Raw genomic sequence first — 23520 nt, 5'->3', positions numbered from 1 at the left:
GCAGACTATTCCCACCAGTGTCGTCTGCCTCTTGTTATTTCTCCTCCCCACCCATATGGATTCTACATCTTCCGATCCAAGATCCTTTCTTGTTATTGTACTTATTCCATCTTGTACTGACAAAGCTACCCCACCATCCTTTCCTTCCTGCCTGTCCTTTCAAAAAGTCACATACCCTTGAATATTTAGTTCCAAGCTTTGATCTCCTTGTAACCATGTCTCCATAATGGATATAAGATCATACCCATTAACCTCTATTTGTGCTGTTAATTTGTTTATTTTTCTCTGAATACTACATGCATTTAAGTAAAGAGCCATTCATTTTGCCTTTTTACCATTTTTCCCCCCTTTGACCCTATTTGTTGCTGTGTTTTTATGTTTGTACACTCTGTCCCTTCCTGTCACACTCTGGGTATCATTACCTAAATAGCTGCCCTGCAATGCTGCCATGTCCTTTTGCATTATAAGTGTATGTATCAACTCCCCAGAACCCTACCCCCCTCTATTTAGTTTGAAGCCTTCTCTACAGCTCTAGTTATTCGATTCGCCAGGACACTGGTCCCAGCTCTTCCCACTGGAACAGCTTTCTTCTACTCCAGTACTGGTGCCAATGCCCCATGAACTAAAACCCATTCCTCCCACACTAATCTTTGAGCCACACATTTAACTCCTTGACTTTATTTACTCTATGCCAGTTTGCCCATGACTCAGGCAGTAATCTTGAGATTATTACCTTGGAGGTTCTACTTTTTCATTTAGCTCCTAACTGTCCAAATTCTTTTAGCGGAACCTCCTTTCTAGTCCTATCAATGTCATTGCTACCAACGTGGATGATGACAGCTGGATTCCTCCCCTCCCACTCCAAGTTCCTCTTTAGCCCTGAAGAGATGTCCTTAATCCTGGCACCGGGCAGGCAACAGAGTCTTTGGGAGTTACGCTCACGGCTGCAAAGAACAGTGCCTATTCCCCCTAATTATACTGTCCCCTACCACTACTACATTCCTAATTCCTCCATTCCCCCCCCTCACTTTAATAGCTCCCTATACCACGGTGCAGTAGTCAGTTCACTCTTCATCTCTGCAGTCCCTGCTCTCATCCGCACAGCTTGCTAGAACCTTGTAGCTGTTGGATAGTTGCAGGGGCTGAAGCTCCTCAAACACTACTCCCTGGACCCCCATGCCTGCTTCACCTGCAGTCAAATTTGAATGACCTAATCTGAGAGGTATGACTGCTTGCTGGAGCAAAGTTCCAGCTAACTTTCACTCTCCCTGATGTGGTGCAATGTCTGCAGCTCGGACTCCAGCTCCTCAATTCGGATCCAAAGTTCCTCGAGCTGCAAACATTTACTGTAGATGTGTTCACTCTGGATCACCTTGGTGTCCAGCAGCGCCCATGTGCTGCAGCAGCAACACATCACCCGCCCTGTCATCGCTATCGTATTTTATCTAATTTATTAATTACTCTAGTATCCCTGCTCTTTACACTTGAAATATCACCCGCTTTTTACACTTATTTGAATTTTTTTTTACACCATTTATCGATCCTATACTTAACAAGGTATTTTTAAGAAGAAGAGAAAAAAAGACTAGAGACTAAACACAAACTAAAGACCTTTACTTTTATTTGAAAGACTGGAAATACTCAGTAATCCTACTTGCCAGTCAGCTGCTCTCCGCCCTTTTTTCCCCTCTTGTGCTCTATAATAGCCTCTCATCTCTCTCCACGCTCTTTAATGGCCTCTTGCCTCTCTCTTTCTCTCTCTCCATGTTCTTTAATGGCCTTTCATCTCTCTCCGCGCTCTTTAATGGTCTCTCACCTTTCTCTCTCCGTGCTCTTTAATGGCTCCTTGTCTCTCGCTTCCCCCTCTGCGCTCTTTAACAGCATTTCTCTGCGCTTTTTAACGGCCTCTTTTTCCGTGCTCTTTAACGGCCAGCCTCCCTTTCCGTGCTCTTTTAACGGACGGCCTCTCTTTCTGCGCTCTTTAACGGCCTGGCCTTCTCCGCGCTCTTTAACGGCCTGGCCCTCTCCGCGCTCTTTAACGGCCTGGCCCTCTCCGCGCTCTTTAACGGCCTGGCCCTCTCCGCGCTCTTTAACGGCCTGGCCCTCTCCGCGCTCTTTAACGGCCTGGCCCTCTCCGCGCTCTTTAACGGCCTGGCCCTCTCCGCGCTCTTTAACGGCCTGGCCCTCTCCGCGCTCTTTAACGGCCTGGCCCTCTCCGCGCTCTTTAACGGCCTGGCCCTCTCCGCGCTCTTTAACGGCCTGGCCCTCTCCGCGCTCTTTAACGGCCTGGCCCTCTCCGCGCTCTTTAACGGCCTGGCCCTCTCCGCGCTCTTTAACGGCCTGGCCCTCTCCGCGCTCTTTAACGGCCTGGCCCTCTCCGCGCTCTTTAACGGCCTGGCCCTCTCCGCGCTCTTTAACGGCCTGGCCCTCTCCGCGCTCTTTAACGGCCTGGCCCTCCCCGCGCTCTTTAACGGCCTGGCCCTCTCCGCGCTCTTTAACGGCCTGGCCCTCTCCGCGCTCTTTAACGGCCTGGCCCTCCCCGCGCTCTTTAACGGCCTGGCCCTCCCCGCGCTCTTTAACGGCCTGCCTCTCGTTTCTCTCTCTCCGTGCCCTTTAATTGGTGGTGGTTGGAGGAAGAATTTTAGCATAATCCACAGGAACACTTCTGGCTTTTCTCAGGAGTATCATGGAATCTTTAACATCATAAATGAATTCAAAACAAAATAGTTCAGACAAAATGTTACAATTTACTATTGAAATTTCTCCTCGCCTTTAGGAAATCTGTCTAATTATGTTTTGCCACATGAGACCTACCTGTTGGCAAATACAAGGGGCATCATTTCTGTTCCCTTCTCACAGCTTCTCTACTTTTTTTGTAACATCCATTCTCATACTTGATTAGTTTCAAGTACATGCAACATTTCTTGCCCTCTGTTTATTATGATGCCTGTGTGCATGTATCCTCTATTGGCATTGGTTAATGTGAACTGGAACAGTTCTGAACAATGAATCCCTCTCCTGAGTTCAGTCCTGGCTGCTCATTGCTTTTGACCCCTCCTATTCCAATCTCATTCTTCAAATGCCAATCTCATAATACTGTTGTCTCATGGTTTCAATTCTATGTAACACTATATTTCCTCCTCCTCTGTCCTTTTGATCGCCAGAATGCCCTGAATTTCATCCTTTATCCTCTCCTTGAATATGTCTTGTAAGTATGGCATCATCCTCCATGTGTATTCCCATGGCATTCATGTTTCTCCACTTTCGTCATTGAATCCATCACCGTTGCTACTTTCTCCAACTGCCTATCTGACAATAAGATCTAGATCAATCCAGTTTAATAGCATTAAAATCAGAGCATAGAAAATAGGCCCTTTGAGCCTGCTCCGCCATTCAGTATGATCATGGCTGATCCTGTATCTCAATGCTGTATTCCTGCGCTCTCCCCATACCCCTTGATGCCTTTAGAGTTCAGAAATCTGTTTCCTTAAATATATTCAGTGACTTGGCCTCCTCTGCCTTCTATAGTAGAGAATTTCATAGGTTCACCACCCTCTGAGTGAAGAAGTTTCTCCTCATCTCAGTCCTAAATAGTCTACCCTGTATCCTGAGACTTTGACCCCTTTTCTGGATCCCTCAGCTAGGGGAAATATCATCCCTGCAGTCTGTCCAGCCCTGTCAGAATTTTATACATTTCAATGAGATCCCCTTTCATTTTTCTAAACTCAAGTGAATACAGGCCTAGTCAGCCCAATCTCTCCTCATGCGACAATCCTGCCATCCCAGGAATCAGTCTGGTGAACCTTCGCTACGCTCCCTCTAATGCAAGTATATCCTTTCTGTAGCACACACTACTCCAGCTGTGGTCTCACCAAGGCCCTGCAGAGCTGCAGTAAGACATCCTTGCTCGTGTATTCAAATCCTCTTGCAGTGAAGGCCAACATACCTTTTGCTGTCTTAACTGCTTGCTGCACCTGCACGCTTGCTTTCAAGAACCCCTCCTTAGCTCTCACCAACATCTCGAAGACTGCAAAAAGCTTCAAGCACCACTGCAAATATAATCAATAGGCATGACAGCTATCTACAGTGCTTGTCATTCATCCTTGTGTTTATCCCACATGCCTTGGTTTATAGACCCACAGCTACAAAAATAGACTCCAACTCTAAAACACTCTCTGTCAGCACGGTGGAAGTGATTCAGTTGTAATTTTCAAAAGGGAATTGGATATATACTCCAAAAAGGCAAATTTGTAGGGCTGAGTAGGGGAGGCATGATGGGCTGAATAACCTCCATGCTGAGAGATTCTCTGCTAACACTATTTACTTGTCCTTGGGTGTAATGGTATTAACTTATTATTTTTAAATTTAGCAAATGTGTCCTGCAGCTGGGATCTCCTGCTTGTCCTAAGTTCTGTGATATTTCCAGTGTTGTGTAGAGGATGACGATTGACAAATAAAGGTTGATCTAGCTTGTAGTTTACCTTCATTTTCCACACTGCCACCAGCTGTATGACTGGCCTTGAAGGGTGCCCATATTGGTGTCTATTCCTCTTCTAGAAGTGGTGTTGCTGACATTGATGTGTGCTCTACCTTTGTATACCACATGGTAATGAGGCCACCAGCTGAGAGCAAAATGACAGTCGACCTTTTGTATAGTTTCTGAGACCATGTTAATTCCAACAATGTGGGGAATGCATCTTCAAAGAAGAAGATAACACTAAGTATTAATTTTTGCTATATTTATAACCAGATTCTCATTTGATAGTGTGACTGGGATATAATTTGTTCAGTTTGAGTTATGCAACAACACGTAGTTGATAGTGAGTCAAATTTTGCGTTGTGGGGTATGTACCATATTGATCGTTCAAACTCATCATTCCAAATGGTATCAGCCTTGACTCAGTGGCAATGCATTTCTCTCTGTGTGTGGGTTTTAACCCCCACTTCAGAGATTTGGACACACAATCTAGGCTGACACTTCAGTGGAGGCCAGTACTGTTGGAGGTATTATTTTTTGGATGAGACATTAAAATGTAGTTCTGTGCCAAATGAATTTAAAGTCTCAAGTGAATTTAAAAGACCCTACAGCATTATTTGAAGAAGAGCAGGGAAGTTCTCCCCGGTATCTAACCAGTATCTAACCCTCAGCCATCACCACCAAAAACAAATTATCTGATCATGAGCTCCATTGTTGTTTGTGGAACCTTGCTGTGCACAAATTAGCTGCTATGTTTCTCTGCATTGCAACCCTGATTGCACTTCATTGATTGTGATCCAATTTGGGACATGCTGAAATTGTGAAAAGTGTAAATAATACAAATGCAGTTCCTATAAGTTCCTATTATTGAACTCAAATTGTATTGTTTCTTTGTCACTACCCAATAAATCACAACCACAATTTTAATAGATTTAATTTTAAATGAATTTCATTTCTTTTCTCAATTGGTGGGAATATCTGGAGTCAGTTGAAGTTTCCATGACCAGTACTTTGATGAGCTGATAGAATACTGAACTGCGACCTAATCTTTGCTCTTCCCCCCCTCCCTCCCTGTTGGTCAGTTGTCTCATCTTTGGTCTGTGCTTTGAGGGAATGGTGAAATGCATGATAACAAGAGACAGGAGAACTGTTTTCTTCCAGTAATTGATGGTAAAAGTAAGTTCTCAGAAGTCATCTGTTTCAAAGCCATTAACTTCTGTCATTGGATTGAGTTGATAATTGGAGGCAGACAAAGAAGAAATTGCCCCATTTTTACTCAAAAGGAACTTGAAGTGCCCAACTCTTGTTACCTTAGCAGCAAAGTTTTAGACAGGAGCATATAACTCATTCAAATCTTCAGCAACAGATAAGCCTTATGTATTAACTGCAGCATTCGTGCTACTTAGCATCATGATATTTTAAGTTTGTGAAATTTTATAAAGAAATGTCAGCACAATAAATGCTTAAAAGCTTAAAATATGAAGCAAATGATATCTGTAATATGTTCAGACCTAATGTCTTTGTGCATTTCCTATCAACATTTCCATTATAAGCTCATCTGTCCACAGTTATAAAGTGAACTATCTATGTAAACTTGTCATAATATAGTTATATTGTCTCATCAGTGGGGAGACTAAGGCCCAGGAAGGGCTCAGTGAAGAGAAATCCTCTGTTGCTCAGGGCAGTATTTTGACAAAGATTGATTCCCCTCTGTTTAAGTATTAGCATCTTGTTGTCTTTAAAAATGTTTATTCAGCATAGTATCATGATGTAATGGGGTTGGGCAGAAGGGCTAGATTGCTTCCCATAATCAGAATTTGTAACACTGGTTGCTGTTACTCCTGGCGGGAGGAGGTAATTACAACATGACCAGTTTACATATGTAGTTTTCATTTTATATGTGGACATAGGAATTTATAATGAAAATATAGAAATAGGGACCACATGTATGATAAAAATTTGGTCTGAACTGCAGTTCAGTGTATGTCCTTGTCCAGTAAGCACCGCCAACCGGCTTCACCCAAAGATTACACTTGATCTCAACGCCCCATATACAACACTACAGGAAATTAATTAGAAACTATTTAACATCTGTTCTTAAGTAAATTGTACACTTGGTGATCAGAACTTGTACCTAAATGGGTTTCAATTTGAAAATTTAGTCTGTCTTTGTTTATTTATAGGTTGGGTTGTCTAAAGATGCCCAGGATCAGATGCGCAAGATGTTGTGCCAGAAAGAGTCCAATTATATCCGCCTAAAAAGGGCAAAAATGGATAAGTCCATGTTTGTGAAGATCAAGACCCTAGGAATAGGTGCATTTGGAGAGGTCTGCCTAGCTCGGAAAGTAGATACCAATGCATTGTATGCTATGAAAACATTGAGGAAGAAAGATGTGTTGCTGCGAAACCAAGTTGCTCATGTGAAAGCTGAGCGGGATATCTTGGCAGAAGCTGACAATGAATGGGTGGTCCGACTCTATTATTCATTCCAGGACCGAGACAACCTTTACTTTGTGATGGACTACATTCCAGGAGGGGACATGATGAGTCTCCTAATCAGAATGGGTATCTTTCCAGAACCTCTGGCACAATTCTATATTGCTGAACTGACCTGTGCTGTGGAAAGTGTCCACAAAATGGGCTTCATTCATAGGGATATTAAACCCGATAACATACTGATTGACCGAGATGGCCATATAAAGCTAACTGACTTTGGGTTGTGTACTGGTTTCCGATGGACCCATGATTCCAAGTATTACCAAAGTGGTGAGTAATATTTACTAACACCCATAATATGGGGATTTTACTGTAGTTAGAGAAATATCAATAGCTGCTCTGTTCCACCATTATAGTCCTGGGTTTTGATAATTCAGACAACGGTTCTGACAAAGCCACTGCTGGCGGAAGTGCATCAGAGTGGGTCTTCTGCATGCCTGTAGACAAGGGTTCTAACCTTGTACCTGGTGAGAGGGTCCTTGATACTGTCGGGTTAGGCCACTCATTCCTGTAAGCTCAGTTACATGCAAAAGAAGATCAGAGCGGTGCCATGCTGCTCTAAGGATGTGGACTGAGGCCTGAGAAATCCAAACGTTTCTCCACTACTAAGAACAGTATTTTGATTGTAATTGATTCCCTCTGTCCTCAAGTATCCGCTTTTTGTAGAGTCTTTAAAAGTTTACTTGGCATAGTATCATGATGTAATGGGGTTAGGCAGGAAGGCTAGCTTGTTTCTCTCAAATAGATTTGTAGTACTAGATGCACAGGTCAGAATTCAGCTTAGTATTTACATGTGATTAATTGCTTACCTCAGTATTTGCATGGGTGTCAACTGGAAAGTCTGTTCCATCATTCAGAAATGTTTAACTTAGCTGGGCCCTACTTAGGAATACCCTGAAGATTCTGCTCCACTAGTCATGGATCCTGTAAGCTTGCAACTGTCTCAAAGTTTGCAATATCATTATTCTCACTGTCTTTTTTTTGTCTGTTTCTCCTTACTTTTGCCTCACTTATTTTCCTTCTCTTTCACTTACTTCTCTCACACTCCTGCCTCCCTCCTGTGTTGAAAAAAATCTCTGATTTTTGGTTCTGTTTGCCCTTTTAGTTCCATTTCTCTCTCTCCTCTCTCTGTCTCCATCACTTGTTTCTGTTCAGTTGCCTCCCTGTTGTGTGTGAAGCACCTTGAGACACTTCAACGTAAATTATGTATTTAAAATTCTTGAGTTCATAACTCTAATGCCCCCAGTTCATTGTAATTAGTGGATTAAATAGCAATGCCCTAATGCATCTTAATCAGCAAGGAACAGGCCATAATATTAAAATAATAATTAATGATGCAATGATAGGCTTGATCCTGAGGTGACACTGTTTCTGATAATAGCTGAACATGCAATGAAAAATTCACTACAATGGTTTCAATCATTAAAAGCTTGTTGATTGTCTCCTCTTCTGTGCATTGTTCCTCTCTCCGTCCTACCTCTGCCTTTTTTTCTCTCTCCAGCAATAAGGCTTAAAAACTTTTAAATAGAAGTATCTTTAATTGATGATTTCTTTTCTTAGCTCCAATAACTTTCACTTCTTTCTGTTTTAACATCTCATTCTTGCTCCAATTTCACCATCTGTTAAACACACCCTAATTTCTATTTGCCATCTGCTGTGTATTTTCCAAATCCTCATGCTGCAGCTTGGGCACCTCTTTCTCTTCCAGTGCCCCCTAAAAAAAATAGAGTTCTCTCCTGGATGTTTTTTAGCTCTTGGCTCAGCCTCTGTGCTTAAGAACATCTTGCTCTACCTTGTCTCAATTTGCTTTCTTCACTGTAATGCCTCCCACTGGTTCTTGTTTACTCTTCCAGCCTTATGGCTCAGTTGGTAACTCTGAGCCCGAACATTGAGAGTCTAAGTTTAACTCCATAGTCCTGAGCTGGTATAGGCTAACGTTCCACTATAGTGCCAAGCACATGCTGCACTGTTGGAAGTGCGATCCTTCAGATGAGACATTAAATTGTGAAGGCCCTGGTTAAACACAAAAGATCCTATGGCATTGCTTGGAAGAAGAGCAGTGGAGTTTTCCCTGGTGTCCTGGCCAATGTTTATTTCTGAACAAACATCTAAACCTAAAGCACATTATGCAGACATTTATCACTTACATACTGTCATTGCAGTAAAGTTTGAGTTTATATTTTGTGCCTGCTCCTATCCTGTCATATTTGAGAATTTGTTATTCATGCTGGAAGAATTATTCCACCTGATTAAAATTTTGACAGTGTCAGGGATATGCAGTCATTTTCTAAATCTGCTAGTTTAAAGTTGTCCAGGCAGATAATGCATTGGAATGCTTTTCTTTCCCATGTTTTGTAACAGTGTTGTATACATTCATGTTAGTGGAATGTTGTCTCACATCATCCAAATTTATCCAGTTCTAAACATTGACTAGGGTGAAAATAAATAGTGGGCGTGTGACATGGATGTTATTAACTGCAGGAGTACGCTCAAAAATCTCTTACAATAAAAGATTGACCAACTATTGCACTCCATTATCATACATCATCTTAGTGTTCAATTGAAGCAATTTATAAGGGGGAAGTTTTATGAGCCTCCTATCTGGGTATGGAGTTTTTGCTAGGCAGGAGCACAGGTCAACATTGCCAGCTTTCCATATAGGGATTTATGAAAGAGTTAGTGAAAGTCAGATCTGTCACCTGAATTGTACCTCTGAGCACTGCTGTTGCACATGTCACTGGTAGTGTATTAGAAAGACTTTAAGTGCTCTATCAGGCCAATCTAATGAAATAGAGCTTGCAAAGGCTGAACTTCAAAAGGGCATAGACATGTTGGTGGATTGGGCAGACAAGTGGCAGATGAAGTTCAATGCAGAGAAGTGTGAGGTAATTCATTTTGGCAGGAAGAATATAGTGAGACAGTCTAAAATAAAGGAGAAACTCTAAAGGAGGCGCAGGAACAGAGGGACCTCATTGTATACATACTTAGGTCATTGAAGGTGGCAGGGCATGTTGAGAGAGCAGTTAATAAAGCATGTGGCATCTTAGGCTTTATTAATAGGGGCATTGAATACAAAAGTAAAGAATTCATGTTGAATTTGTATAACACACTAGTTAGGCCTCATCTGGAGTACTGCGTCCAGTTCTGGGCACCATACTTGAGGAAGGATGTGAAGGCTTTGGAGGGCGTACAGAGGAGATTCGCAAGAATGATTCTAGGGATAAAGAACTGTAGCTATGAGGATAGATTGGAGAGGTTGGGACTGTTTTCCTTGGAGAAAAGAAGGCTGAGAGGAGACTCGATAGAGGTATCCAAGATCCTGAGGGGAATGGACAGGGTAAATAGTGAGAAACTGCTCCCATTCAAGAGAGCATTAAGAACTATAGGGCACAGATTCAAAATAATTGACAAAAGAAGTAAATGTGATGTGAGGAAAAAAAAATTTACCCAGAGAGTAGTTGGAGTCTGGAATGAACTTCCTGAGAGGGTGGTGGAGGCAGGTTTATTCAAAAGGGGATTGGATTGCTATCTGAGAAGAAAGAATGTGCAAGGTTACGGGGATAAGGCAGGGGATTGGGACTAGGTAGAATGCTCTTTCAGAGAGCTAGTGCAGATTCAATGAGCTGAATGGCCTCCTTCTGCATGGTAAAGTTTGAAATTTCTTCAGACAATTCCCAGATCTTCAGATACAATAGTTCATGTAGAATGGTGGAAATGTACCTCACACCTTCTCTCAGACCCTTGTCCAAATCCTTTTCCAAATCTCTCTCACACACAAGAATTATCATTTTCTGAATTCTACTTGCCCCAACCAAACTTGCAACACTCGAAATTAAAAGGGAAAGACAAACTACCAGAGCAAAGCCAGAAAGACAAACTGCTGCTGCTAATAGGGTGGAAGATGGGGAATAGGCATAAGAGCAAGAGGTGCTGGTAGAAATGTAGGGCAGGAGGAGTTTGCAGAGTTAGGTAGTGGTACAGAGGGATTTGAGGACAAGTATATGAATGAAAAAACATGCACTAAGAGTAGTCCACGAGGAGAGGGTGATAAGATTGTGTGAGAGACAGGATGTAGATGGATGAGTTCAGGAGGTGATGAAACTGGAGGGCTTGGCAAAGTAGGTCTCAGTCACTGGGAGAGAGAGGTTAGTATTTACACATTTGATAGTTGGGAGTAAGAGTGCCTTGAGCCAACGGATGTGTGGTTTGAAGCTCTTCTCAGGATTGAACAGGGCACCGAGGTAGGACTTAATGGAGAAGTATGAATGGGGAGCAGTGGAACACAGGGGAAAGAGGTGCTATGACGCCTCTGGCTCAACATTGACCACTTTCCCAATATTCTGTGACATTTGGCTATCCAGTTAAAAAGAGACAGAAATTTTGAAAATAACAGATATCTGCTATGAGTCACCTCATCCTGCAAACAGAACTGGTGTTTAGATGTTTAGAAGTTTGAAGCCCAAATGTTCACTGTGGATGTGAGGTTTTGTAAAATTAACCTTTTCATATGTCCCAACCAACCCAGTTTTAGATACAAACATAGGAAATAGGAGCAGAAGTAGGCCATTCGGCCCAATGAGCCTGCTCCGCTATTCAATAAGATCATAGTTGATGTTTGTGTTTCAAGTTCTACGTTCCCATCTACCCCCAATAACCTTTGATTTCCTTGCCTGACAAGGGCCTCACCTCCACCGCCTTCTGAGGCAGAGTGTTCCAAAGTGACACAACCCTCAGAGAAAAAAAAATTCTCATCTCTGTCCTATAAAGGCGACCCCTAATTTTAAAACAGTGCCCCTTAGTTCTGGACTCACCCACAAGTGGAAACGTCCTTTCCACATCCACCTTGTCAATACCATTCGGGATCTTATATGCTTCAATCAAGTCACCCCTCATTCTTCAAACTCCAGTGGAAACAAGTCCAGTCTGTCCAATCTTTCCTCAAGACAATCCACTCATTCCAGGTTTCAATCTAGTAAACTTCCTCTGAACTGCCTCCAATGCACTTACACCCTTTCTTAAATAAGGAGACCAAAACTGCACACAGTATTTGAGATGTGGTCTCACCAATGCCATGTATAAATGAAGCACAACATCCTTACTTTAATATAAAAGCAAAAAACTGCGGATACTGGAAATCCAAAACAAAAACAAAAATACCTGGAAAAATTCAGCAGGTCTGACAGCATCTGCGGAGAGGAACACAGTTAACGTTTCAAGTCCGTATGACTCTTCAACAGAACTAAGGAAAAATAGAAAAGAGGTGAAATATAAGCTGGTTTGGGGGGGGTAGGGGGGTTGGTGGGACAGGTAGAGCTGGATAGGGGGCCAGTGATAGGTGGAGATAACCAAAAGATGTCCATAGACAAAAGGACAAAGAGGTGTTGAAGCTGGTGGTATTATCTAAGGAATGTGATAAAGGTACAGATAGCCCTAGTGGGGGTGGGGTGGGGGGAAGGGATTGAAATAAGCTAAAAGGCAGAGATAAAACAATGGATGGAAATACATTTAAAAATAATGGAAATAGGTGGGAAAAGAAAAATCTATATAAATATTTGGGAAAAAAGGAGGATCGGGAAGGGGGTGCGGATGGAGGAGCGAGTTCATGATCTAAAATTGTTGAACTCAATATTCAGTCCGGAAGGCTGTAAAGTGCCTAGTCGGAAGATGAGGTGCTAATCCTCCAGTTTGTGTTGAGCTTCACTGGAACATTGCAGCAGGCCAAGGATGGACATGTGGGCATGAGAGCAGGATGGTGTGTTGAAATGGCAAGCGACAGGGAGGTCAGGGTCATGCTTGCGGACAGACCGAAGGTGTTCCGCAAAGCGGTCGCCCAGTCTGCATTTGGTCTCTCCAATGTAGAGGAAACCGCAGCGGGAGCAGCAAATCCTTACTTTAATGTTCAAATTCCTCTCATAGTAAAGGATAGCATTCCATTAGCCTTCTTGATTACATATTGTACCTGCATACTAACTTTTGTGACTTGTGCACTAGAACACTTAGATCCCTCTGTACCTCCGAATTCTGCAGCTGTTCTCCATTTAAGTAATACTCTGCTTTTTTTATTCTTCCTGCCAAAGTTAACAGTCACATTTTCCTACATTATACTCCATCTGCCAGATTTTTGCCCACTCACTCAAGCCATCTGCATGTATTGTTAACAAAGTATCCTGTTACAATATGTACATTTGCAGGAAGCTCAGAAAGAGCTGCAATTGTTTCTGAAGCATTCAGCTTCGGTATGCTGTAACAGGGGAGCTCTACATTCATATTTCACTTAGCTACTGGTTATAGGTAACAATTGGCAGAATTTACTTTGACAAACTCAGAGTTGGTTGACATTTTCCTCATCTGATCTGGATGTGGGTTGCCACCTCTGGTGTACACTTCTGTGCGAAATCAAAGAAGGTGAACCTCTTCTTACACTTGCAGAGCATTCCCTGCTATAACCTCGCCCCCAACTCCTACTCCTTTCCCTGCTTATCTGTACTTTTCTTGATAAGACTTTCGACTGGCAATTTCTATACTGAGAACAAGAAATATAGTCATCAGTGGGCAGCTGAAGCCCTTTAAGGACTGCAGCTATCCACAACTTCCTGCATCTCACTGTTTTTGAGTTTTTATCAGTAAGTCCAGACTGAGCTCAGCACTCATTGTGAATATTTAATCAGCAATCCGTTCACCATATTTGTTCAACCACTGACTTCACCACTTCTGATATTCCTGTAGCCATTAAAACCTTATTCAATCCCACCCTGGTCATTTCCCCCTGGTATGGCATCCTAGCTTCACAGACACCAGTCCAAGGAACCCTGTGTATCTGGCCTTAAATGTCAATTCCCTCCAAAGTGCGAAGCAGAAAAGCTGCAACTGTGCCCAGATAAAATGGCTATTTAGCATGTGTATCATCCTGCCAGCCCAATGACTGATCGCTAGACTGTCCTTGTGGATCGACCAACTCCCCTAAAAGTAGTAAAGATGAGAGGAAGCAAAGAGTACTGGAGAAACAGTGCAGAATGAAAACTCCTAAAAGTCACCATCTTCAGAAACACTACTTGTCTAATTGTTGATGCATTTCCCCTTTGCATGCAGGTGACCATCCTCGGCAGGACAGCATGGATTTCAGTAATGAATGGGGTGATCCCAAGAGCTGTAAGTGTGCGGAAAGACTAAAACCACTGGAGCGGAGGGCAGCTCGACAACACCAACGCTGCCTGGCCCATTCCCTAGTGGGCACACCAAATTACATTGCACCAGAGGTCTTGCTCCGTACAGGTAAGATCAATTACATACATTGAATTACATTTTGGTCTCAATCAAGAATGGGTTTTGTTTTTCACATTTTGTTACCAGTTCTTCTACCATATGTGATGCTGAACTTTTGATACTTCTGTGCATATCCAGGACCAAGTCCTGTTTACTCATCATCCTTGTGTTTACTGAGCTACATTGGGTCTGGTTCAGTAATGTCTCAATTTCAAAACTCTCATGTTTCCAGATTCCTCCTTGGACCTCACCACTCCCTACCTCCTGTAACCTTTCCCACACCTTCAGATCTCTGTGCTTCTCCAATTCTGATTTTCATTGCTCCACCATTTGTGGCCATACCTTCAGCTGCCTGAGCCTTAGGCTTTGGAATTCCCTCCCTAAAGTTCTCCACCTCTCTCTCTTCCTTTCAGAGACTCCTTTGAACTTACTTCTGACTATGCTTTTAGTCACCTGTCCTAACATCTCCTTATGTGGCTTGGTGATTCATTTTATTTAATGCTTCTATGTTGGGATGTTTTACTATGTTAAAAGCTCTGTATTAATGCATGTACTGATGACCAGCCAGAAATTGTTTAAGAACAAAAAAAAATCAGTCCTGCTTGCCAACATATCATTCCATCTGTAGCTTACTTCATTCTTCAGAAATGTATCTCTTGCTTCTTGACTCAGTTTATTCTCCCTATTTCCAAAACCAACTTTCAGAACTAGTACCGTGATTCAGCTTTTGGTTGAAATTGGTTTAGTTTGATAATTGATGTATCGGCACCAAGAGTGTATCCAGAAAGTAAACTTCCTTAAGAATATTCTTCTGGTCACATTCTCTATGTATTACATTTTTTGCAGTGACAGAAACCTTCCCAATCTATAAAACAAAACCAAATTAGAACCAGGCCACTCAGTGTTTGCAGCAGAGAAACAGGCTATTCAGCCTAGCTGGTCTTTGCTGGTGTTTATGTTCTATGTGATCTTCCTCCCTTCTGCATTTAACCCTATTAACACGTCCTTCTATTCTTTTTCTCCCTCTTGTGCTCATCTACCTTCCCCTTAAATGTATATCTATGATATTTGCCTCAACTACTCCTCATAGTAGTGAGTTCCATATTCTCACCACACTCTAGATAAAGAAATTTCTCCTGGATTGCTAATTGGATTTATTAGTGACTATCATACTTATGGCCCCCGGTTCTGGTCTCCCAACAAGTAGAAATATCTTGCATAGTAAATACAAGCATTTGGGAAATCTGGAACCTCCTTCCTGCCCAATAAAGCTGTTGAGGCTGGGGGTCAATTGAAACTTTCTAAACTGAGATTGATAATTTTTTGTTAGGCAAGGGATGAAGGATTATGGAACCAAGGTGGCTAGGTGGAATTAAGATATCGATCAGTTATCAGTGTTCTCCCTCCCTTCTGTTTGCTGTGCATGACTGGTTTGTTGTACTTCACAATCCCTTTAAGATCGATGTGATGCACGCATCTTAGCTGGAACATTGCTTGTGCATGCCTGTTTGTTCCCTGTGTGGCATGCTCCGGTTTGCTACATGCTGCGCACTCATGCAGGTTAGAAGGAACATTGGCCATGATCTAAAAGAATGGTGGGGCAAGCATGAGCAGCTGAATGGCTTCCTGTTCCTATGTTCTGAAAGGTTAAGAAATCAAACCTGAATTTAAAAACCTGACATCTCTGAATAATGCAATTCGGGACACTGAAACCTGGTTTTGGGGTAAATAGTATAAATCTAAATAATAAAACCTGCTTAGAAAGTTAAAGCATAGTGAAATCACAATGAGTCAAACGTGGATGACACGAAGTTCCAGTTTTGTCAAAGCCATCCACCATTCCTGCTAGCAGAATAATAAATCCCATAGAACAATGTGCATGATAAGCCTGAAATTTTGCACTGATAACTTTGGACTAGCTGAACCTGCCCAAGCTTGTCATGTGATGGCACTGACCAATCCAAGCTGCGTTAGACAACTCAAGCACATGAAATCATGGAGCCCGAGGAGGCTGATGACCCTGAAGAGTTCAAGGAATGCTTAACCGCTCACCCGGCTGTTTTCCTTGCTGATGCTGCAAAGGTCCTGGAGATGTTCTGGGATTTCGCACTGCAGCACAAAAACACCGCAAACATGTTTGACTGCCTTGACTACATGGTGGACTGTATCACGCATGCTAAGCAGAAAAAGATTAGTGTTTTTTCAGAGTTAACTGCTGATATTTTTGAATGCAAAGCTCTGCCTTTTACAAGGTCAGGCCATTGTAAGGTTTGAACAAATTGAATAAAGACTCTTTCACACATTTATTGCTTTACTGTGTTTTCATTTGGGCATTAGAATCTGGATTTTGACATGAACCCTGTTTGAGGACTTATCAGCTTAGGTTACATAAACGTGCATTCATGTGGGAATTGGGCCTCCTCAGCAATCACAAAATTCCACTTAACGCAAATTTGTGGACAGATCCGCTGGGATTCAACTCATTGGGGTTTTACTGTGTGTACCAACTACCAAACAAAACCTGAATAACAAAATCAAATATGCCTCTAAATAATATGTCTAATAACAAATCTCTGCTGCATTATTGGTTAATACAGACCAGAATCACAAAACCTTGTTTCAGCAATAAATAGAATCCTCAATGACACATTGTGGTTTCAGGAATATGTAATACAAATCAGTAATTATACCTTGTTATAGATGTTAAAAAGTTCTGACCTGAATGACAAAACCAGGCTACACAGGTAAATAATAGAAACATGAAAAACAAATCATGGTTCCATTGATTTTCAGATGTAATGTGTATATTAATTCGTACCCTGCAGGTTACACCCAGTTGTGTGATTGGTGGAGTGTTGGTGTCATTCTTTATGAAATGTTAGTGGGACAGCCTCCTTTCTTGGCACAAACTCCATTGGAAACACAGATCAAGGTAATAAATTTATTGTGCATGTCTCATTTATTTTCTGCACTGTGATGCTTGCTTCTTTACCTGTTTTAGCCCATTTGGGAACAATTATTACATTTTTTAAAAATGCATAGCAGTGGAATAAAACTGTGTTCAGAGCAGAAAATGGCTATTCTTAAGGGATGTCTAAATTTGTTTTCCCCATAGAGCTGCCTCTCTGGAGAGTCCCAGTTAAAGAGTTTATAATTAATGGGATCAGCCGTAATTTAATTGAATGGCAGCACCATGGTGGGACCATTTTGGCATTTAAAATGCATTTAAACACAACTGCAGATTTTTTAAAAAATCCAGTGGTTTAGCAATGATCTTGATTGTGAAGTGGTAGATTTCTGATTTTATATTATTGCCCATTATCACCCAGGTTATAAACTGGCAGGCGACACTTCACATCCCGTCCCAGGCTAAACTTAGTCCAGAGGCCTCCGATCTCATCATCAAGCTCTGTCGAGGTCCAGAAGATAGACTCGGAAAGAATGGCACAGATGAAATAAAAGCCCATCCGTTTTTCAGACTAATTGATTTCTCCAGTGACATCCGGCACCAATCTGCTCCATACATTCCCAAGATAACACACCCGACGGATACCTCCAATTTTGATCCTGTGGATCCTGACAAGTTGTGGAGCGATGGGAGCGATGGAGAAAGTGTCAATGACACACTCAATGGCTGGTACCAGAATGGGAAGCACCCAGAGCATGCCTTCTATGAGTTCACATTCAGGAGGTTTTTTGATGATAACGGTTACCCTTACAGCTACCCCAAACCATTACAGTGTGATTATCTCAGTCCAGGAACACCCGAACATCAAACAGAAAGTAACAGGGAAAGCACCGCAACGGGCAAAGGGAGCCAGAATAGAGAGCTGGTTTATGTATAAAGTGAGAATCTCCACTCTTTGCCCTTGTTTAATTCCCAGGGACGGATTTTAAGTTTTACCCAATGCTTTTATGTTTAGTTTAAGAATTTCAGAAAAACATGTTTTGTAAGTATTAATTTATTTGAATGTTGTAATTTGAAGCCTCCAGTAGCATGTGAATTAATAGAATGCTGGTTTGAGTACCTAACACTAGAGTTGAAATCAGTTGGATCATGTGATCAGTAGTCGATCAGCAAAATTGTGCTTGACTTTATTCTTCACATACACTAAGTCTTAATAATTACCTTCAATGCTCCCATGATCTTGGAGAGTTTTATCTAGGCAAGTGCACAGTAGGTGCCTATTTTTTTTCATTAAAAGTATAAAGGAGTCATTTAGCGATGCTCCACTCTTAGCACAGAGCCTTCCTTGAAGAGAGCACAAGTCAGAGGTAGGAATGTGATGGCATAGGGGCAAATCTATAACCTGCACTTCCAGCCATTGAGGCTGTATGAGGGGAGTGGGGATAGCATTACTGGAGTATAGGGCTATATCTGTTACCCATTCACCCATCTAACGAGGCCACAAACTAAGAGAGATATTAGGGCTTTAACACTATATGGCCCACTCTGGGACGCATTTTGGGAGTGGGGATAGGGCTATAATACTACAGGGCCCATTTTATACCCACATTGGGAGTGGAGGTAGGGCTATAACACTATATGGGCTATTCGGTGACCCACCCTGGGAGTGGGGATAGGGCTGCAACACTATTTGGACCATTCTGGGAGTGAGGATAGGGCTATAACACTACCGGGCCCATTTTTGGACCTGTGCTCTGTCTAGCCAAGTTGTCCCTATGGGAGCGAACATACATGTCTGAAGTCTGGAAAATGGTCTTTTACGCTGTGCCTTAAATCATCCTTGCTTAGCTTTGACCAAATATGAAGAAATCAATTTGGTGTACTTTACATGAAAATAATTTTCATTTAGAAGTGTGTAGAACACAGGTTATTAGCTTTCTCTTTTTTTCTAATTTATGCATTGAATTTATTTATAAATTATACATGTTGTATAAACATTTAATTTGACTGTAAATACCTTCATTGTCTCATTTTACTTTCAATGACATTAAATCTAAGATCATTTTCAACGTTGATTGTTTTACAATCTTAAAAATTTAGATGCAAATTAACCTGTGTTGTTATCATCCTTGCATCTTGCACCACCACCAGAAAGTTCCCCTCCAAGTCACTCACCATCCTGACTTGGAATTATATCATCATTCCTTCACTGTCATTGAGTCAAAATCCTAGAACTCCCTTCCTAACAGCACTGTAGGTATATCTACACTACATTTTTAAAATATATTCACTCGTGGGATGTGGGCGTCGCTGGCTAGGCCAGCATTTATTGTCCACCTCTAATTGCCCTTCAGAAGGTGGTGGTGAGCTGTCGTCTTGAACTGCTGCAGTCCATGTGGTGTAGGTACACCCACAGTGCTGTTAGACAGGAAGTTCCAGGATTTTGACACAGTGAAGAATTTCCAAATCAGGATGGTGCGTGACTTGGAGGAGAACTTCCAGGTGATGGTGTTCCTATGTGTCTGATGCCCTTGTCCTTCTAGATGGTAATGGTCGTGGGTTTGGAAGGGGCTGTCTAAGGAGCCTTGTTGAGTTCCTGCAGTGCATCTTGTAGACGGTACATACTGCTACCGCTATGCGTCTGTGGTGGAGGGAGTGAATATTTGTGGATCGGGTCAAATGGGCTACTTTGTCCTGGATGGTGTCAAGCTTCTTGAGTGTTGTGGGAGCTGCACTCATCCAGCAAAGTGGAGAATATTCCACCACAGTCCTGACTTGTGCCTTTTAGATGGTGGACAGGAATTGGGGAGTCAGGAAGTGAGTTAATCACTGCAGATTCCTAGCCTCTGACCTGCTCTTGTAGCCACAGTATTTATATGGCTGGCTCAGTTCCATTTCTGGTCAATGGTAAGCCCCCCCAGGATGTTGATAGTGGGGTATTCAGTGATGGTAATGCCATTGAATGTCAAGGGGTAATGGTTAGATTCTCTCTTGTTGGAGATGGTCATTGTCTGGCACTTGTGTGGCACTAATGTTACTTGCCATCCCAAGCCTGGATATTGTCCAGGTCTTGCTGCATTTGGACATGGACTGCTTCAGTTTCCGAGGAGGCACGAATGGTGCTGAACATTGCACAATCATAATGACATCCCCACTTCTGAGCTTATAATGGAAGGAAGGTCATTGATAAAGCAGCTGAAGGTGGTTGGGCTGAGGACACTACCCTGAGGAACTACTGCAGTGATGCCCTGGAACTGAGACAATTGACCTTCAACAACCACAACCATCTCCCTTTGTGCTAGGTATGACTCCAACCAGCGAAGAGTTTTCCCCCTAATTCCTATTGACTCCAGTTTTGCTAGGGGTCCTTGATGCCCCACATGGTCCATTGAGGTCTTGATGTCAAGGGGAGTCACTCTCCCCTCACCTCTGGAGATCAGCTCGTTTGAACCAATGGACTGCAGCGGTTCAAGAAGGCAGCTCACCACCGCCACCTCAAGGGCAGCTAAAGGTGGGAAGTAAATGCTGGCTTAGCCAGCAACTCCCATTTAAAATAAAGTTTTGAAAAATAAAACCGTTGCTTGTTCAAGATTTTAAATCTAAACGTGATTGAACTGGATTTTGCGGTAAATGGCAGCATTTACCACTGACTGTGCTGAAAAATTTGCCCTCGTGGCTGAAGTGAGATTTTTAACTTCTGGCTGCTGCAGCATAGCCTGCTGAAAGGAGGAACAGCAAGCAGCTTGCAACAAAGTACGTTCTGGGCAAAGTCATGCGCCTGATGACGACATAAGTCGTAGATACTCCCATTAAGGTCAATCTTCCACTGAAGGGCAGGTGAGTGTTTTATAGAGTATTTTACAAAGCTCTTAACTTCTAAACAGTTCTGTGAACTTCTGTAAGTTTTTAAAAATGTTTTTTAAAAACTTTGGCATAACTTAATAAACTTTAATAATTTTTTAAAAGTTTAAAATAACTGGGGTAAGTGCATTGGACAGCCTTTTAAAAAGGCAAGCTAAGCAGAACAGTTTTTTGAAAAGCATTTATTTAGTTTTTTTACTTCTTTAGAGGAGGTATTGTGAAAAGCAGATGAGGGGATCAGTTGTCATAACTTTAGTGAATAAGACCTCACATTCAATGATGCGGAGGCAAAGTATCACCACTTTTCGGTTTAAGGCTTCTAGAAAAGTTAGCATCTGGATGTGGAAGGGGTCGCAGATGCTGTGAATGCTAACAGCACTATTCCACGGAGCAATATTGCAATATTATCAATATGATCTACCAGGGCTGTAGAGTTCTTGGAGTTTTTTTCATTTAAGATTTAAAAGGTTATGAAGATTGTTTGTATGTTGATAGGGTGTTCGGGGTTAGGGGACATCAACAGGTCATAAAATCCAGTTGCCTTTGAAGACGGAGCTCACCAAGTGCTTGCAAAGATCTCTTTCTGCACCCCAGAGAGTGTAATTTTGAAATTGTTTCCAAACCACCTAACAAATGCATGTCTATTTGGAGTAAGATGGCTCATAATGCCGAGTGTCTTTCATTGACTGGTGGGGGTGGTGGCCTTTCTGAAGGATTTTAATGAGTATGAAGAGAGAGGCCAGGCAGAGTTATTAATGAGTTATATTTATAAATTACTGTTTGGTTCTATTTAGTCTGTTGTATATATACAACTAACCTGTATTCATTCTAAAGTATTCAAAATAGTTTTTATTAACAAGAACCATTTTAACATTAAAAGATTTTACAAAGTAGAAAAATAGCTAATTAGCACAAATCTTGCACTAAGCAGCTGCAGTTTACATTGTTCAGCAATAACTACCCCAAAAGTCTTGCAATGCGTCCTTGCTGCTAAAATCATTTTCTGTGGGAGGGAAACTGTGCACTCTTAATGTCCAACTGTATCAGCCACCAGTGGCTGTCTAGCCACCTAACAGCTGCAGGCAGGATGACTTCAGGTGTTCCATAAGCCATGGCTCCAACAGCATCCATGTTTGCATCCTCCATTTCATCCATCCTGGTACCATCTTGTCTGCAGGGTGGAAGATCAGTTTTTCCTGTAGGGCAGAGTTGTGCAATAGTGCTTCTGGATCAGCCAATGCAGATAGTGCCTGACTCTGCTGATCTATGCATGTAATGGGCTGTCATATAACAAACCATGCAAAACTGGTGCGTAGAATGGAAAAGGCATGCTTCTCCCTCACAAGTGTAATCTTTAAGTTATTGCAGTACCTGTTAGAAAGATATCCCTCAGTTATTTTGTAGTTGTCTTACAATGTCAAATGCATATAAGCAGGATTTTAAAATATCAGATAATTGTTTTAAAGTACACTTCAATCTTGCTAAAAGTCTTCTACATTGAAACATCAAAGAAGTCATAAATATTGATCGTCATACATTTAAAGAACTTTTAAAAATCATTTCAATTTTATTTTAAAGGTCAAATAAACAAAACCCATTTAAGAAGTCTGATAAGCCATGCTAAAAAGTTATATTAATAATTAACAAATAAAATGTCTGCACTCACCTCTGAAATTTCCCATGTGCTGCTGCTCTGCCTTCCTGGACAGAATTAACTCTCGAGCAGGCTTTACAGCTGATAATAGTTCTAAACGAAACCACATAAGTCTATGTCATGGGCAATTAACCCAAATTGATGGTCCCTGCCATTTTACAGAGCAGGTTGGTGGGACCATCAGTGGTGGCTGCTCTGGGGTGTGTTCTCACGTACAAACAAGTGTGCATTCGCCACTACTGGGACTGCAAAATCAGGTCCAGTGTTTGAGAATGGAGTTGTGATGCCTATCATATATTGAGTGGATATTGAAATGAGTTGAAGGTAGATTTTAATTTACAGTCACGAAACTCATGATCAAACAGCAAACCAAGACTCCTGACTACAGAAGGATTATTTCTCCAGAAAAGTGATAGCTACATAATATAAATTATTTGCATAAAATCAATTCCAGTCACTTATAGCGCAGTGGTGTCCAGGCATGATTGAGGACTTAACCAATCATCTCCTATCTAGTTGGGACTTATGATGTCACTACATGCAACTTTATATACTTGCATGTAATATATTGGGTAAACACAGTACTGTTCTAGGACAGGTGCCAGTTTAACAAATGTTATTGTGTAGTTCCGTGGCAATGCAGAAAGGTGATAAGGAACCAGGTTTACACACAGACATAACAAGGTCCAAGTGTTTTTTCACACTGAAGTCCTGAGGTTTGGACAGTTCTCCAAGTACGCTAGTCATAATTTGCAATGATGTCTGTCAGTGAAGGGGTCTCCATTTCTTGTCTGCTGTTTGTTCAGCTGAAACATGGAAGTCATTCGCCAGGTGTACAGCGATAACTTGCTTCACAAAAAA

General features: G+C 41.9%; 1 protein-coding gene across 1 annotated transcript in view; it reads left to right on the top strand.

Moving 5' to 3' along the window:
• Positions 1-19217, top strand: part of lats1 (large tumor suppressor kinase 1) — a 42821-nt gene extending 23604 nt beyond the window's left edge. Inside the window, exons 5-8 of the mRNA XM_041188199.1 lie at positions 6661-7243; positions 14063-14245; positions 17062-17168; positions 17566-19217. Of these exons, the coding sequence (XP_041044133.1) occupies positions 6661-7243; positions 14063-14245; positions 17062-17168; positions 17566-18081 (1389 nt within the window). The 3' untranslated portion in view covers positions 18082-19217. The remainder of the gene's footprint in view (positions 1-6660; positions 7244-14062; positions 14246-17061; positions 17169-17565) is intronic.
• Positions 19218-23520: the final 4303 nt, after the last annotated feature.

Source organism: Carcharodon carcharias, chromosome 5, assembly GCF_017639515.1.
Source record: "Carcharodon carcharias isolate sCarCar2 chromosome 5, sCarCar2.pri, whole genome shotgun sequence".
Lineage (NCBI taxonomy): Eukaryota > Metazoa > Chordata > Chondrichthyes > Lamniformes > Lamnidae > Carcharodon > Carcharodon carcharias.
Note: the sequence above shows the minus strand (reverse complement) of the source record. Positions and strands in the feature narration are given on the sequence as shown.